The 16,782-nt window shown below is 39.1% G+C and overlaps 2 protein-coding genes and 1 long non-coding RNA gene across 16 annotated transcripts in view; 2 read left to right on the plus strand and 1 right to left on the minus strand.

Moving 5' to 3' along the window:
- The window catches only part of LOC121718343 (collagen alpha-2(IX) chain-like), an 8,609-nt gene extending 8,031 nt beyond the window's left edge, over nucleotides 1-578 (plus strand). For all 4 annotated transcript variants that reach the window (XR_006033909.1, XM_042103364.1, XM_042103363.1 and 1 more), the window contains one exon: nucleotides 21-578. Coding sequence is in view for 3 of the 4 variants with exons in the window: in XM_042103364.1 (XP_041959298.1) it covers nucleotides 21-65 (45 nt within the window). In the remaining variant the exon portion in view is untranslated. The remainder of the gene's footprint in view (nucleotides 1-20) is intronic.
- LOC121718427 overlaps nucleotides 1-5,958 on the minus strand; it is a 19,235-nt gene extending 13,277 nt beyond the window's left edge. Inside the window, exon 1 of the long non-coding RNA XR_006033947.1 lies at nucleotides 5,948-5,958. This is a non-coding gene — a long non-coding RNA (uncharacterized LOC121718427). The remainder of the gene's footprint in view (nucleotides 1-5,947) is intronic.
- Nucleotides 1,041-16,267, plus strand: LOC121718309 (B-cell receptor CD22-like). 11 transcript variants are annotated; one of them, XM_042103308.1, is made up of 9 exons: nucleotides 1,777-2,004; nucleotides 9,847-10,010; nucleotides 10,666-11,001; nucleotides 11,673-11,927; nucleotides 14,110-14,439; nucleotides 14,658-14,739; nucleotides 14,918-14,957; nucleotides 15,256-15,334; nucleotides 15,433-16,058. In XM_042103308.1, exons 2-8 carry the CDS (start codon nucleotides 9,956-9,958, stop codon nucleotides 15,316-15,318), a joined length of 1,161 nt encoding a protein of 386 aa, XP_041959242.1. In that variant the 5' UTR covers nucleotides 1,777-2,004; nucleotides 9,847-9,955; the 3' UTR covers nucleotides 15,319-15,334; nucleotides 15,433-16,058. The 11 variants fall into 11 exon arrangements, with proteins under 11 accessions (XP_041959240.1, XP_041959238.1, XP_041959234.1 ...); XM_042103307.1 differs by having other exon boundaries at nucleotides 15,410-16,056; XM_042103306.1 differs by lacking the exon at nucleotides 1,777-2,004 and adding an exon at nucleotides 1,041-1,066 and having other exon boundaries at nucleotides 9,938-10,010; nucleotides 15,256-16,055.
- Nucleotides 16,268-16,782: the final 515 nt, after the last annotated feature.

Raw genomic sequence — 16,782 nt, forward strand, 5'->3', positions numbered from 1 at the left:
TTACGTACTTCCTGTTGTAGCATTTTAGGAATCCACCCAGTGCTCGTGGCCGAAGCCCTAGATGAAACTCCAGCTCATGTTAAACCATAACTCTGTACTCCTCCAGATGGCAACCGACAGGGGACAGTGTTTTACAAACACAGACACTGATCACAGGCACACGTGTGTGTGTGTGTGTGTGTGTGCGTGTGCGTGTGTGTGTGTGTGTACTCCCGGAGACTAACAACTACATTACACATTAGATGTTTTTAATTTATTATTATTATTTTACATTTAATTAAAATCCTATACTGTACCACTGTACTGTATCTGTACTGTCTGTGCCTTTAAGGCAGGCCTGAAGTTGAATTCCCTTCTTTGACTGACACTGATGCAACATCCTGTCTATGACCACACAAATGGTGAGGAGGAAGTGCGCGTTTCATTTCCTGTGATCTCTCTCATTCCACTGGCTGTTAGTGTTACCCCAAGTGTTACAGTAAAAGTATACTGGTACCCCTATTGGTGGCAATGTTACAGTAAAATATACTGACACCAAAAACCTTTGATTAAACTCCCCTCTGTAGGGTCAGAAAATATACCTTTGTGTCATGTAATTACCTATGTCTCATATTTCAATGATCCTACATCAGGGGTGGGCAAACTTTTTGGCTCAAGGGCCACATTGGCCACGACACACGCATAAAAAAATACTTTTTTTTTATAGCCTATAATTTAGTATGAAAAGTATTTGTTTTAAAGTACTGCTAATTTGTTTTAAAAATACTGTTAATTTTATGCTGTTTAACAAATGTATAAATTGTGCACTTTAAGATTTTTATTGTGCACTTTAAGATGTCGCTTTAAGACAGTCGCTTTAATTCACGTTTATTTCTCAATGATCTTCTGCCTGCTCCGCTTTGGCTAGTGCTGTACCTACGGCTGGGCCCTCTCACAGTTTTTAAATGGTCAGTAGTGGGAACTACTGTTGCCTTCATGATTTCCTTTTAAACCTTTCTTATAAGAAGGAGATATCAATTATCAACAATCACAAGCCAGCTGGAACCTGCGGCTCTCTCTCCCTCTCGTGAGTGCAGACGCGTTCCCAATTAAATGGAATGCATAATGTTCACGTTAGATCTGCCGCAAAGGAGATAACTAAGAGTTAACTTAGAGATAACATCATGTTAAACTATTTAACATGATGTTTTGACATTGACATTGTGAAAAGTAGTTTTGACATTGACATTGTGAAAAGTAGTTTGCAGTAGGCATAAAGCTAACCAACGTCGTCTCTATCGCAGGAAAAAAATAGCGAGCAGCCTGATAACTAAATGAAATGCTCGGCGGGCCGGATGAAAGTGCTTGGCGGGCCGGATCCGGCCCGCGGGCCGCAGTTTGCCCACCCCTGTCCTACATATTATTCTCTAACATCCACTCTAAATCATTATGTGTGTTCTGTGATGTTAGATATGAGGAATTTATAAGTAAAACTTGAATTCTAACGTATAAGTGCAGTGTCTTGAATCACATGTACGGTTCTTTATGAAGAGGATGATGTGTTGCACAAGTTGTAGGCCAATGTTTTATCTTCCTTTGTGGTTCTCCTGTTGAGCAAGGCCACTCTCAAGAGAAGCTGCACAAAGAGCCAATCTAGGTGATAAGTGCAATATCTAACTTTAACTTTACCAAAAGTATACCTGAAGAAAAAAAACAGCAGTGTTTTTCTTGAAGGTAAGAACATGTCTATTTTCTAACAGTAAACGAAATTAGAATTTGATTTAAAGTTAGGTTAGCTTACTAATACACAATTGGTAGGCTAGGCCTACTGTTCCTTACATATTAGCCTATAAACAACACTAACTCCAATGACTTCATTTATTGCGTAATGGTATCTCCTTATTAGGTTAGCCTACGTTGTTTGCTTAACAAACCAAAAATAAAAACAACTTAAAAAACAGACTAAGAAACTGCTGCCTACAGAGACGGAAAGTGAAACTGAACTTCAACAAAGGCTCGGACACGGTAAAATAATAACTTTCTACTGATTGTTTAAGGTTATTGAGGTAAAGAGAAACATGACTATCTGTACGGACTACAGAAGATCCTTCCATGTTGTCAGACACTTGCGCCAGTAGGCTTATTTTGTGCAGTAAAAGTGGAAGGCTCAAACGTTAGGCTACTGTGCGTTTTCGTAATGAAATGTATTTTGGAGGAATGAATGATATGATACGATACGATTTTTTCATTACAACCCATTTGTTTTCCAGAAAATAGTCATTTTGGTCGTCCACGAAAGTGGTGAAACCCAAATTAAACTTTTTTGGGCAACTTCTAGAGGCACGCGCATCCTCAAATTTTCCCATCACAGTAGACCTAGCCTACAGCATGATTCTGAGCATGTAATGTTTAATGCCAACTTCACATTGGCACGTTAGTAGGATATATTTTCTAATGAGGAGACACAGCACTCAAAGAATCCTCCATATAAATGTATGGGGTTAGTTCGTAACGACAGTATGGCACTTGTTAAAACATCCGGACGCACCCTTTCCTGTAAGTAGCCTCAACCGCATTTGTATCGCTTTTAGCCTTATTTTAGCGATTTACGGGGGAACTTTGCATTATTAAATTCAGATTGAAACACAGATTCGCTGTTCTATTGTACATTATGTTGTCCAAATGGCCTCCCTTCAGGAATGGAGAGTAGCCTAGCTTAAAATACTGTGACGTTAGTGTCAAATGAACACGCAGCCATGCGCGGATCTACATGGTGGCAAAGGGTGGCAACTGCCACCCCTGGGACCCAGTCTTGCCACCCCTGTTGCCACCCCATTTATAAATCAGATAATATTTTTTTAAGTATATTTTATGTTCATACATGTTGGACTGTGAGAAGGTGTGAAACCTGCACCAAACTCCTCTCAAACAGAAATCGCCGATTTAGAATCCCCCGCTCCCTCACAATGGTTTCACCCATGCCATCACCATCAGCGCAGTGACCCCCGCGAAATTTCACCATTGGCAGCAGATTGCACAGTGCATGCAACTATGTGTCAACTGTCTGTAGGCCTACAACGAAGTGGTAAGTTTGACCACCAAGTCGAAAAAGTCCATAATCAGACCCATAGTCAGTCCATAAATCAGTTAACCCGGCAACAACCTCACTGTTAGTCTACGTCATTTACATCCGCAAGACTGTCTCATCGAATTTTTCGATGATGGTCAGGTCAGATAATAAGGGCATGCTCATGCGTAACTTAACGTTTAACGTTTGAAGTCTAAAGTCTATTTGTGTGTTTCGCTAGTTTATAACCTTTGATTGTAAATACTGCTGTCGATGTCAACCCATTAATACACGTGATAATTCAACACGGTTCTCAAAATTGTCATGCATCCACTCTCCCTGCATCGATGACTATCTAAATTTGGTCGATAGGCCCATGTCAAATCAAACTAGAATATCTAATCGGTGTCAAGCTGGTGGCGGTTGCGTTTTTCTTTTTCCTTTCTTTTCATAGACGGTGTAAATCAATCTACACAAGTAAAAGTACAGTTACATGACTGAAATTCTACTCAATCACAATAAGTAAAAGTAGCCTACTATTTTCAAACAAACCCTACTCAGAGTAGGCTAGACTAGACGTTTGATGATGTCAAAGCACATCACATATGAAGCTTTGTGCATGAGTGAATTGCTTAGATTCCAGTTAAATCGTCCAGTTCCATTGGGTGATAGATTTCAATCATTTGCTGGTAGATGAACCAACAAGCTGAGGCCAGCACAGAAGTTTGTATCCTCAAGAAATGAACATGTTGCTTGTTCACTCGTGTTTGAGGTCGTTTCTTAATAGGATATTTATAAAGGTACTTTAATACAGTATACATGTACTTCATTATTCACCACTTTGTGAGTGAGTGAGTAGCCTAAATTGTGAATGGCAAAACATAATTTGGCACTAAAGATCAGGGACTGAGGGGAACTGATTTCCATTTAGGTTCGTTCTGAGCAAAAACATTATTTGATATCATAATATTATAATACCTATATAATATTAGGTCTTATAATATTATATAATATTATAAGACCTAATAATAGCTTTAAGCCTTGCAATAGCCTAACCTATATATGGTGCTACCAGCATGACAGGCCTAAATATTTGCCTAATGTCTCTGGTATCTTATTTCACAAATTGTTTCAGTACTTTAGACTACATACATAGTGTTGGATATTGATATCAACTAGTACTTCTAGCCAATTATGCAGGGGAGATACCGATTCATAACATCTGACTAAATTCATCTTATAAGGGGTCTGGGGAACACTGTGTGGGCAGGTGACTTTCCAAGCCTATGGAGTTTTGAATAATATTCAAACAAAGGTTAATCAGAATGATAAATATCATTATTAACCGGTTATCTAAAATTGAAAATTACGTTTTCACTCCGGAACAATTGGTTTTGCTCCCGTTTTCAGTTACGTCCTTCCAAAAACTGTGTTCGTTTCCGGTTTTCATTTTCATTCTTTGAACCGTTTCTAATCCCTGCTAAAGATATTTGGCCTTTAATTGTAGTGGGGGTTGAAGTAAAAACCTTCCAAAGAATTAAATAATTTAATTAGATACCCATACCCAGTACTTAGTTACTGTCCACCAGTGTGTGTGTTTGCATGTTTATTAGTGAGGTGGTAGATTAATAATTACATTCTTGTTATGTACATTTTAAATTGTTGTATTATAATGAATCCAAAAAGAATGTTTTGACTAAGAAGGTACTTACTTAGTCTTTATTGAATCAGATGGAAATTTTTTGAAAGTCACAGTCATGGTTATCATTGCAACAATCCTGCATTAGAATCTTGTTTCAATTCAGATACCTAAATCTACTGATGGCTTATTTTGTATGACTGAATTTGTCCATATTCCCTCAAAACTCACTAGAAGACATCATTTGAGGGGTCATGTTTTAAAAATACCCCCAAATCATCAGAATCTTGTTTCAATCCATTTAACCTAAATCTAGGTTAGGTAGGTATAACCTAAATCTATTGATGGCTTATTTTATAAATGTATCCATATTCCCTCAAAACTAACTAGAAGAAATCATTTGAGGGGTCATTTCTTAAAAGAATTCTCTGGGGGAACATACCTCCAAACCACCCTAGAATTGCTTTTTGACACTGTATAATTTAAGTACAGACTACACAGACTGTATAGTGATTACACAGAGAAAGAAATTCACATATTAAGACCCACATCATCCAAAACGCCAGCTACATCTCCGATTTGCCTCCCACCTCGTGTAATGTAATGTAGAGAACAAAACATATTCAATGAAATCCGTAGAATTTTAAGTTTTGAATAATGTCCATGGCCCCCTCCTGGAACCTCATGCCACCCCTTCGCCACCCCAGGAAAAAATCTCTAGATCCGCCCCTGAACACGCATGAACCGTTGATTGGCTGTCTAGGCTACCAGTTTATTACCAGCAAGTGACAGACATTTAGAAACAACAACAAAGTCCTTTTAGGCAAGTCCCTCCACTCAGCGGCCATATAGCAACGTTTTTTGGGCACTCATCGGGCACCCTATTCAGCAGAAATGCGCATGCGCAAGGCTTCACGACACCAATCTTGCTCCTGCGGCGAGTTCACAACACATAATTGGGAAGATGTCTTCACAACACCACATATGATTGGCTCAATGTATTCACTTCACACCACATGATTGGCTCAATGTATTCACATGTCGACGTTTTGCCGAGGAAGGGGTGGGATATGTGTAGACAACGGCCATATTGGCGTTACAAACTAACCCCATGCATTTCTATGGAGGATTTTTTAAGTGCTGTGTCTCCTCATTAGAAAGTCTCTGACAACAACACGGTGTAGGCCTATCACTTGACAAGTTCAGTTGTGACTTTTTGAGTGCGTCTCTGATACAGTATTTACTACTTGAAGCTAACGTACTGTCTTTGAAACTCATTTTGGGCGTTCACTGTCTAATAAATTTGTTGTTTTTTAGATGTAACTGTTTGAAGGTTTATGGCATGTCTTGCAGGCAAAAAAGTGGTTTAATAGACAGATGGAAGGCTTTCCAAGTGATTACATGCTCCCTTTACTTGACAGTATCGACTAAGGGCGTAGGTTTGGTCTGAGCTTTGGTGGGGACTCTACCCACTAATCCCCCGGGGAAAAAAAGGAAAAGCCACTCAACTCTTTCACCAGCCACTATAGATATATAAAATGATTAAAATGTGCTACTGTCCAACTACCCATGATTAAAATGTGCTACTGTCCAACTTGATCTATACTGTGTAGCACATAATCTGATTTTAATATGTATACATATGTGGGCTATATTTAACATTTATTTTCTATTTGGTCTGTTATGAAATCATGCATTGACCCATTTAAGCACAGCTCAGTTTTAAGAAACTTAAATACATGCATGCTTAGCATTTTGTGAAAAGAATCATTAAGGCTAAATTGACAACTCTTAACCATAGCTGCCTGTATATTCTCTGATTCTAATATTTACAGATATCTAGACGATGTAAGCACAGCTCAGTTTTAAGAAATGCTTAAAGCCGAAAGACCATGTTGAATTTTTCTACAATTTATTTCAAAACCGGATTACTCTGGAACAGCTAACTATACACGGGAATGCATTACACCCTTTGTGTTCGGTAAGGTCTGCTGTTTATTCTGATATATGGGTTGTCATGTGTTGCGTGAAGAGTGTGTAGGCCTACGATATTCCACCGAGACGAATGGATGTGGAGATGGGCACAGAGAATAATTATTAAATCTCTTGAAGTTTAAATCTCGCGAACTGTTTATCACAGCAAATAGTGGCTATAGCACCGTTTAAAAGCTGAGAAAAGGCTCTTTCATGTGACACATGTGTGATGAGTAGCCTACTCGAGGTCAAGGAGTTCAACAGATAAGAATGCAGGGCTTAAATTTCACTGCGGGATTGCGGGCATTGCGCATAATTTGTTCAAGTCCCGCAACTCTAGCCATCATAATGCGAGAAATTCCCGCATACACTTTTACAGCCTGTCTGATGACGTTAATATAGCCTAATCATTAAGTGGCGTGAATGCGGTGCTATACTTACAACCGGACCCGCGTCACACAGAGCAGATTGTTTGCGCCATGCCCCTTTTGAGGGGAAAACATTCCCTCAGAACAAGCCAGAGTGAACCGGTAGACATGTACCAACCACACAGCTAAGAACCCCTCCCTGAGTTTCTTTTGCCTGCCATGTCCTCAAAAAAAATCCTGACAGAAGAAAATTATGGCTACAAGCCATAAGAAGAGAAGACCGTATGACACTTCTGGTCACTGAGTGGGGTTGTTGCACCACTTCGTACTCGGGAGACTGAAGGGACATGTTTTTATATTAATTGAATTAAGCTTTTGTAGTTATCTTTCACGGTCAACGACCGGCAAAGTGGTTATGTATTGAGTGGTCATATTGATTTGTGGTATTTTTTGTTATTATTTACTCCTGCGATTTCTGTACGAATTACGTTTATTGACCCTAATTTGCGTTGGAGTTAATGAGAGGGGTTGTTTGTTTTCCCCCCGAAAGGGGCGGGAACGTTTGTCACAAGTCAAGTTCCCGGATGTGCCGGTCTAACGTATTGACCGGACTGATCAACTACCGAGTTGAATTGAACATAGCCTCATGCAGACGCACACACACACGGAGAGAGAGAGAGAGAACCACTTTGCGCTTACGCAAATAGGCTACGCTACCATGGCAAACTTTTACATCTGGAAAGAGCTCCTTGGTAACGATCCTGCTAGCTCAGGTCACGTCAACACTTGATCCCAGAAAGATTGTCTTCGACATGTTAGTTTTTTGAACATTTATTGTATATAATGACATAGAAAACATAATAATTTGCATACACATACCGCACTATGCACAACTTTTATTCACTAGCGACTATAGCCTAAAACCGTCAGGTTGAAGGGGGGCTAATTACTCTATAGAATTACTCTCACGTATTTTCTTAAAGTGACAGGCACTCAATTAATTGTGCACTCAATTGGACCTACACACCACATTAAAGATATGCCTAAGTGTTATAGGTTAAACGTCAATATGAGGCATTCAAATTACTAAATATGTTTAGCTACTAGTAATTACTAGTAAAATGCTAAATGCATTATTAAATAAATACACTCTATATGAATTCAAAAATATATGATAAAAACATATCACATAAGCTATCATTTTCAGTGTGTGTTTGTGTGTGTGGAGAGAGTCAAGCAGAATCTAGGATGTCCACTGTTGTGAATGATCCCACTACAGTATATATTACTGATGACGTCAGGGTGGTGGGGGCCCCAAAATCAAACACTTTTTTAAAAAAAGTATCGAAGTATTGAAATCGCAATTCTTGACTTGGTATCAGAATCGACCCCCCCTCCCCCCCAAATTGTGTAAATCCCCCCCTACATGAATAACCTAAGGGGGGAATTCCCCCCCATTTTGAAAAATGAATTTTAAGCCCTGAAGAATGGGTGAATTTGGACGCACTTCATATGCCTTGTAGTGAAGTGAAGCTGAAGCGCAGCGCAGGAGACTGCGGCTCACTGGTAGTTATTATAGGGAACTTCAAATCAGCGCGATTTACCCTTATAGGCTACTGCACATTACACGATCTGTACGAGATGATCCGCAGCAAAGTGAGAAAGTATTTAACTCTTTGTGTAGCGCATGTGAGCGCTTTCCCCCCCATTTCAACCTGAATATTGGTGGGGACATTGGTGGGGTCGTAATCTGACATTGGTGTGGACACGTCCTTCGGTCCCCACGCAAATCTACGCCCCTGGTATCGACATATAGAGTGACATGACACTGTGTGGCATATGACATAACACTTCTATTATTGCCTTTCATTGGAGACCAGGATTATGATTCTACACAAAGGGGTTCATGTGCAGTAAGCATTTGATTGTCAGTATGCATTTTGGATAACCAAAAGTCCTATGGGGAGTTTCCATAGGCATTTTACAAAACACATGAACATACCTTGGCAAATAATGATCTAAAGCACTCATATTTTCATTCTATATTGATCTACTTTTGCACACAGCTTCACAAGACCTAGTGCTAGGGCTAAGTTGTGTTTCAAAGTGATATCAACTGACCTAGAGGGCTGAAATGTGGTCAGTTCAGAGATGCTTGTAATCCGACAGAAAGAAAAAACTATATTCTACCCCTGTAACTCTGTGAAAGTACATCACACAGTTCTTTTGACTGTATCCTACGAAAACTACAAGTTCAGCTTTCTATAGAGGTCAAACATTTGATGGTAGGCCCCAAAATAGGTGGGAACAATGCTCTCATAAGTAGGCACAGTGCAATTTCAGGCAAAAACTTGACATTTGTATTGGAATTCATGTGGTTAAGTGACATTCGGTTTTTGTCATAACAAGTTAGGATTAGGTTTAGGGTTAGGGTTAGGATTAGGGTTAGAGATTAGGGTTGGGGTTCATGTGTCATGACAGTGTCATGTCACTCTTATGTTGATACTGTCAAGTAAAGTGTTACAGAGTACTTTTAGTATTTTCCACAAAAAACACAAAAATAGTATTGTATTTTAATGCATGCGGCTACTGTATGTTGTAGTTTATTTTGATACACTTAAAATTAAGATATTTTTTTTTTTTATTTTAAAATACATGTTGATGTATTTTCGCCCTGCTACTAAGCATGTGCTGCGTAAAAGACCCACTGCTTTAGTGACTTTGAAAATCAAAGTGCTTCTATTCTCCCTCTTTGAGACTCATTTTGGGTGTTCTCTGTAAAATAAATTTGACTTTTTTGTTTTACTTTCTCCAATTAGAGAATCCAATTGGGCTCACCTGGCACCACTGCTGCAGTCTGTATGAGGAGATAGCATAGGCCCAACCTCTACACTTGCTTTTGAATTACAGGGGTAGGCTACAACCAAAATGTTCTACAATGGAGACCACATATCTTTGGCCTTTTCCCTGCTGATTTTACCAGGTATACATTTTATTAGTTTCACAGTCATTCATCTCACCTCCCCTGAGAATATGGTAACAAGCATTGTAAAGGAGTTAATTCAGAGAGAGTAGAGTTAGGTTCATGGTTGGTTGTTGTAACCCTGATGCACATGTGAGGATTGCTTGTCCATTTCTGCAGGTGGAATTCTTTGATTTTTTTTTTGTCGATTTTGACCATGTGACAGGATTCTGGTATATAATTTTCATACCTTTTTGTTTAACAATTAGGTAAATGAACACACTCATCTCATTGGTAGCATCAGGCTTTTCTTCCTTTTTTCAAGGCTTTGTCAGGTCTGTTCCGTCCGTGTAATGGCTGCATTACAACTGTATTGCATTAACTTCTGTTGCCCGAACACCATTTAACTGCTCTCGACTCTCTTTTATACATAACAATTTAAATGCTCTCGACTCTCTTTTATACATAACAATTTAAATGCTCTCGACTCTCTTTTATACATAACAATTTAAATGCTCTCGACTCTCTTTCATACATAACAATTTAAATGCTCTCGACTCTCTTTTATACATAACAATTTAAATGCTCTCCACTCTCTTTTATACATAACAATTTAAATGCTCTCCCCTCTCTTTTATACATAACAATTTAACATGTATTTCTGTTTCCATTTCAGGTGTCATCATCAGTACTAACACTGCAGGATCATGGAATGTCTCCTCCCCTTCAAGATTATGTGCTTTAACTGGATCATCAGCAACCATTTTCTGCACTTACAGATATCCCCAAGAACACACTGTGACAGATGTGTCTTGGTACAGCGACAAAGATAAACGCCTGACTGAAAGTGAACGTTTCAAAAACAGAGGCCAATTTCTTGGGGATAAAAAGAATAACTGCTCACTGAGAATTAATGGTCTGAGGGAAAGCGATTCCAAAGAAAAATACAAGTTCTGGTTTAGAACAAATAGCAGTGAATTTTCTGGGGCAGGTGTTACTTTATCCGTCACAGGTAATGTCAGATTTGTCTAACTTATAGCTTTGTCTCCAAAAGGTTCATGTCAGGATTTTGTTACTATAATAATAATAAAGCTTTATTTGTATAGCACCTTTCATACACAGAATGCAGCTCAAAGTGCTTTACATTTGAAGCATGTAACACAATAATAGTCAGTCAGTCATTATCAATCACTTTTCTTTGCTGTTTATGATATACTCAGCAACATATCAAAAATATAGAAAATGACGTTACTATGGGTAACTCATCATCGCCGTCATGTGCCCAACACTGCTCTGCTGCTTCGCTCTCCGTTTATTCATCATAGTTGGATACATGTGGAATATTTGAGGAGTTCAGATGCAAAAGCCTCTAAACGCCACTTCCGTCAAAAATTATATAATGATGGTGAGCGAATGCTCTCCACACATAGTATACATTAATCAAATCATTTTGCTTCAAAGCCCGCTAGATATCACTCTCTTTCTGGTCTGAAATATCAATTTATAGGCAAAAATCTATAGGAGCCTGATAAAAAAAATGCTCATTTAAAAGAAAAGTGGTCGGACGGATTTAGAGGGTTTCGCATCTGAACTTTTTTTTTTTATTTCAAATGATTTATTTCAAAGTATGGGAAATGGAATCCAAAATTAATATTTAATCACATGGCTGTTTATACCCTTCAGCTCTGCGGGTGATGATGAGTCCAAAAACAGTGACAGAAGGGCGGAGTGTTACACTGACCTGCAGCACCACCTGCAGTCTAGGCAACTCCACCACCTACATCTGGTACAAGAACGGCCTACCTGTGTCAACCACACACACACCAGACAACACGTTCTCCATCAACAAGATCCGCGTCACAGATGAAGGCAGATACTCCTGTGCTGTGACGGGACATGATGATCATCCGTCCGACTTTGTGATCCTCAGTGTTAGATGTAAGTATGAACTTGTTAATGCTTAAAACTTTTAACGAAGTTAAATGAGTGGAGGTTATAGCGCCCCTATCGAGAGGAACTGTGCCCGTGTACGGCACACTGTTCCAGATCAGGTTATTAACCTATATTTTATTTACAGAATGAATGAACTTGATGGAGGAAAACCCATTCTTTTTGCCCTCCAACTCCTCCATTAATTTGGTATACAGTATATCGGAATACCTTGGCAACTGTTATCCCTTACTTGTCATAGCTGGTGCACATTAAATGTGAGCACAGATGGACATTGTTGTGATCATCATCATTCATTTTAATCAGTGTCAAATTGAATTCAAAATACATTAAAGCAATTGGTAGCCGTTTCAGGCTTTCTTTTTGCTGCTGGGCTCCCCCCTGTTGCATAGGATTTCTATTTTACACAACTGTCGGAAATGCCACTCATGGCTTGCACTCATCTCCCTGGACACAACACATGTTAATTTTTTTTTATAAACCAGCAAATATAATCTACTGTATGAAGAGCCATGTAGGCTGGCAAAGTAATATTACACGATTTCATACAAATAGACCATTCAACAATTGCTGTGAAGTAATTTGTGATTATCCAGGTCGGGGTAGAGGGAAGTCTGGCTCTCTGTAGACAGACTCTTCAGACATAACACAAAACATACATACACAGCATAGTCTAACACTGGGGAGATGAATTCAAAATGCTATAGAACAAAAACTTGTAAAACCAATTATATGTTTATTATACATTTATACATTTAAATAATATATAATTCCTCACTTTGAAATGTAAAAATTTACTAAAGAACTGTAGATGCACTGTATAAATATGGAACTGGTTCATAAAGAATGTAACAAACAGTAAAAACAATTGCCATGTATCAATGTACTAGCCTGGAAACCAGACTCTCTGACTTCGCAGAGAGTCTGGCCTAGATCCATAGGCGTTCGTTTATTTCCAGGTGGGAGGGCACAGTTTGAGGTTTAAAATCTTTGGAGTTCCTTTGAACCAATCACTAACAACCGGCGTTTCGTCATACAGAGAAGTTTCTCTGCAGCACGCAGCACGCCCATAACAAGCACGGGTGCATCTTATCAGCAAACAATCACACGTTTCATCTGCGTAACTCTCGCCAAAATGCATCATATAGTGTTTTGTGAATGTACCCAAGTCAAACTTTCATATGCATAAGTACGTCCAAAGCGCCACTTTTAAGCTTGTATGCGTTGTCGTTTTCGGGTGAAATTACCTTTTGAATAGGATTCCTATAGGGCTACTACTTTTTTGATACAAAATGCGTCAAAATTGCTATTTTTCAAATACTATGAAGGCTCGACACAACATGAAACTTTGATCGAAGTATCATCAGTGTCTCTACACATGAACTCGAGCATTGAGAACATTGTTGGTGTACACAGAGTTTACTAAAAGAGAGGTTTTGAACAACTCACTTGTTTTTTCTGCTCGCTGCCATCTTGCCATCTTGCAAGGAGTGAGTTGTCCAAAATCTTTCTTTTTAGTAAACTATGTGTACACGAACAATGTTCTTAATGCTCGAGTTCATATGTAGAGACACTGATGATGCTTCGATCAAAGTTTCAAGTTATGTCGAGTCTTCTTAGTGTTTGACAAAAAGCGATTTTGACCCGACCATGTAGCCTTCTAAACTACAGTTTGACTCGGGTACGTTCGTAGCCTATTTCAAGTGACAAAATCTATGACTAAAGTTTAGCTGACGATATAACATCCTACTCCACTGTGACTTTGTTCATGACACTCCTGTTAATAGGCTAAACTATTATTTACATTTGCTCAAAGATTTCATAAGTATAAGTCCTTTTCGCTCCCTACGTTGATGTATTCCAAAACGTAGTAATTGAAACACCATGCCTGGGTACGTAATCACTCTCAGGGACGCCCTCTGTTCGCTGGTTGGTCGGCTGCCCAACTGCCGAAATAAACGAGCGTGAATCAACCTATTTCAGACGGAGTACTGTAGGGAAAAGAAATCGACCGGAAGTACGTAGACAGGCCAAGGCCAGGCTATCAATGTACCACAATGGGAAAAAATCACAGTACTGTACGCTTAAGAGAGGTCTTGGGGATCCAAAACAAGTGAACAGAAACAAGGTTGGCCAGACACATGATTGACATTGTTTATTTCTAACACAGACGCTCCCAGAAACACCACAGCATTGCTGAGCTTGTACATAAATGAAGGTACTTCAGTGGCAGTAATCTGCAGCAAGGACGCCCCCGCATTGCTCAGTCTCTCCATTAAGGAACACACTTCAGTGACTTTGACCTGCAGCAGTGATGCCAAGCCCTCTGTTCGCCACTACTCCTGGTATAAGAAGATCGGAGCCAAATCCTCCCTGATGGTATTTGGGCAGAATTACAGCATCACGGATGCCAAGGTGGCCGACAGTGGCCAGTATTACTGTAAGGCAGAAAACATAGTGGGAGTGACGGAATCTTCAACTCTTCCTTTAAATGTATACAGTGAGTACATTTAAATTCAGCGTACTCAACGAAATGTATCTTGGTTTTCATATTTCTATAATTTATTTGAGCTCAAGTAATGACGATGAGAATGATCACAACCTGTCATACACATGACATTTATAGAGACACTAAGAATGGTGGACGTCCTGTATTGTGTTTTTTTTTGTAAAAACAAAAAAAAAAATAATACCGATGTGACATTTTTCGCCCCCTAGAGGTCACCACAGGACTGCGATCAGCTGTGCTAGTCCCAGCCATCATTGTTGTGGCCATTGCAGTGAGCTTCGTGTGTTGGTGGTAAATGGAATAGCATTACATACACATGGACACACTCAGACACACACACACACACACACACACACACATACTGTACACACACACAAACACTTCAGTTCAGACAGATGTTTCTGTGGCTCAAATGGTGCGTTTGCACTTCACTACTTCAGTGCATAACTCACTCTGATTGTTTCTTTAGGAGAAGGACAGCAGAGCGAGCCTCTGGAGTGCATTCCCAGGTGCTGTAGTCCACACTGTCTTTTCTGTCTTTCTGTGTTGAATTTCATACAGTGCTGCCTTTAGGGCACAAGTGATAAAGGGCTGTGGCTAGTGGGGCAGAGAGTCTGGTATCCAGGCTAGGGGCACTGTGGTCATGACAACAAACTTGACTACATATGATATTGTTGACCTGACATGATATAGGTTTAATGGCTTCAGCTAAATGCTCTTCTGGTATTTTTAGGCACAGTGTTGTTTCTAACCCTAACACTGTGGTCGGGGTAACACTGCGGTCCTGTTTTATTTCTGTTTCTGCAGGGGCCTGATGCAACCTCCTTATGGCACATGCATAGCTCCGAATCCCAGAGCAAGATCATCTGAGAAGGACACTCTTGATGTATGTCCTTGACATAAACAGGCAGACGAATTGTAAATGAAATATATTATTCTTTACATTTTAATTTGCGTATAGTTTGTGTGTCCTGTTGCTAGCAGTTCAGGATCCCAGCCAGTCATTGTGTCCAATGATGAATACGGAAGCCACTGTAGACACAAGCTCATGCTGAACCTACTCACTTCCATACTCCTTAACCAACAGGCAGAAGGATTTTACAGATACACATGAATAGTGTGTGTGTGTGTGTGTGTGTGTGTGCGTGTGTGCGTGCGTGCATAAAGTGGACATATACAAGTTCAATTTTGTAAGTAAACACAAGAAATAACATGCATACTTAAGTGATCATGTATTGATGTATGAAATTCCATTATCATTCATTTTTTTTCAATTCATCATGATAAAATGAAAAAATATTATTTTATTTTTTTCTATTGCCTGTGATAATTTAGCTCACTGCAGTTTTAGTATTGTTTATGTTGTGCTATTTGTATCATATTCTGTATTCTGCTGTTTGTTTTCAAAGCCAGTGTGTTATGATTATGTATATAGTCAACTATTTTGAGTCTATGGTGTTGTTAACTGTTTATGTTAATAGGCTATGTACAATCATGTTCATAGGTTATGATTGTTTTGCTAATATTGTTTTATAACAATAGGCCTACATAATTAAAGCATGTGTTTTCCAACATAAATAAAAAAAATGGTACATTACAAACTTTCCCATTGACTTAACTCATTAAAACAAAAGCATGCAGTCACATGCTTAGGAAATAAGCCCCGAGAGGCCGTAGGTTTACGCTGATTTTAGATCAGCTGGGCACAACGGGTTAGCAAAGTTGTTAGCTGTTCTTATCAGTGTAACCAGTGTAACTCGAGTGGCTTATTGCTTTTCCAGAACAGTTACTATATATATCTGGCAAGATTTCAGAAAATAAGGGCACAGCAACGAGAAATTTAACAATTTATTCATACATAATCATTCATAAATATATTTCCTCTATCTTGAATGGTTGCCAAGCAACGTCTAGTCACCTTTCTATCAAGTTATTCACAGTAACAAAGAATGAAATGCGGTCAAGGTTGTTTGTGCTGGATTTTTCAAAGGCATCGAACGTGATTCAGCCATTCATAATCAAGGACCAGAACTATGCTTTAGAAATACATGTAAACATGGATTCCATTATGTGCTATCATACAGTATATGCACTGTAGGTGGCGCCTCTGGAGTGAATTCAGTAGCAGAATGCTACAGCCAGCTCATAGACTGCAACATGAAAATGAAGTTTTGAGCAAAAGTCATTTATTAATCATAAGCAAACACACACACAAAAAACAGTTCTAAAACACACCAAGTTTTTGCCCACTTTGAGCACACTTACAGTAAGGCCTACCAGGGCAATCAATCACAACAGGATCAGGGAGTGTGGGTTTATAGGAGATTTGTTTAC

The sequence above is a fragment of the Alosa sapidissima genome, chromosome 9 (genome assembly GCF_018492685.1).
Source record: "Alosa sapidissima isolate fAloSap1 chromosome 9, fAloSap1.pri, whole genome shotgun sequence".
In the NCBI taxonomy this organism is placed as follows: domain Eukaryota; kingdom Metazoa; phylum Chordata; class Actinopteri; order Clupeiformes; family Clupeidae; genus Alosa; species Alosa sapidissima.

What these genes read in the sequence shown, in the direction of transcription:
- LOC121718309 (XM_042103306.1), top strand. Translation starts at nt 9,956, where the DNA reads ATGTTCTACAATGGAGACCACATATCTTTGGCCTTTTCCCTGCTGATT. An exon ending in TTCCCTGCTGATTTTACCAG is followed by an intron (nt 10,011 to 10,665) that starts GTATACATTTTA and finishes TTTCCATTTCAG; the next exon opens with GTGTCATCATCAGTACTAAC. An exon ending in GTGAGCTTCGTGTGTTGGTG is followed by an intron (nt 14,740 to 14,917) that starts GTAAATGGAATA and finishes TTGTTTCTTTAG; the next exon opens with GAGAAGGACAGCAGAGCGAG.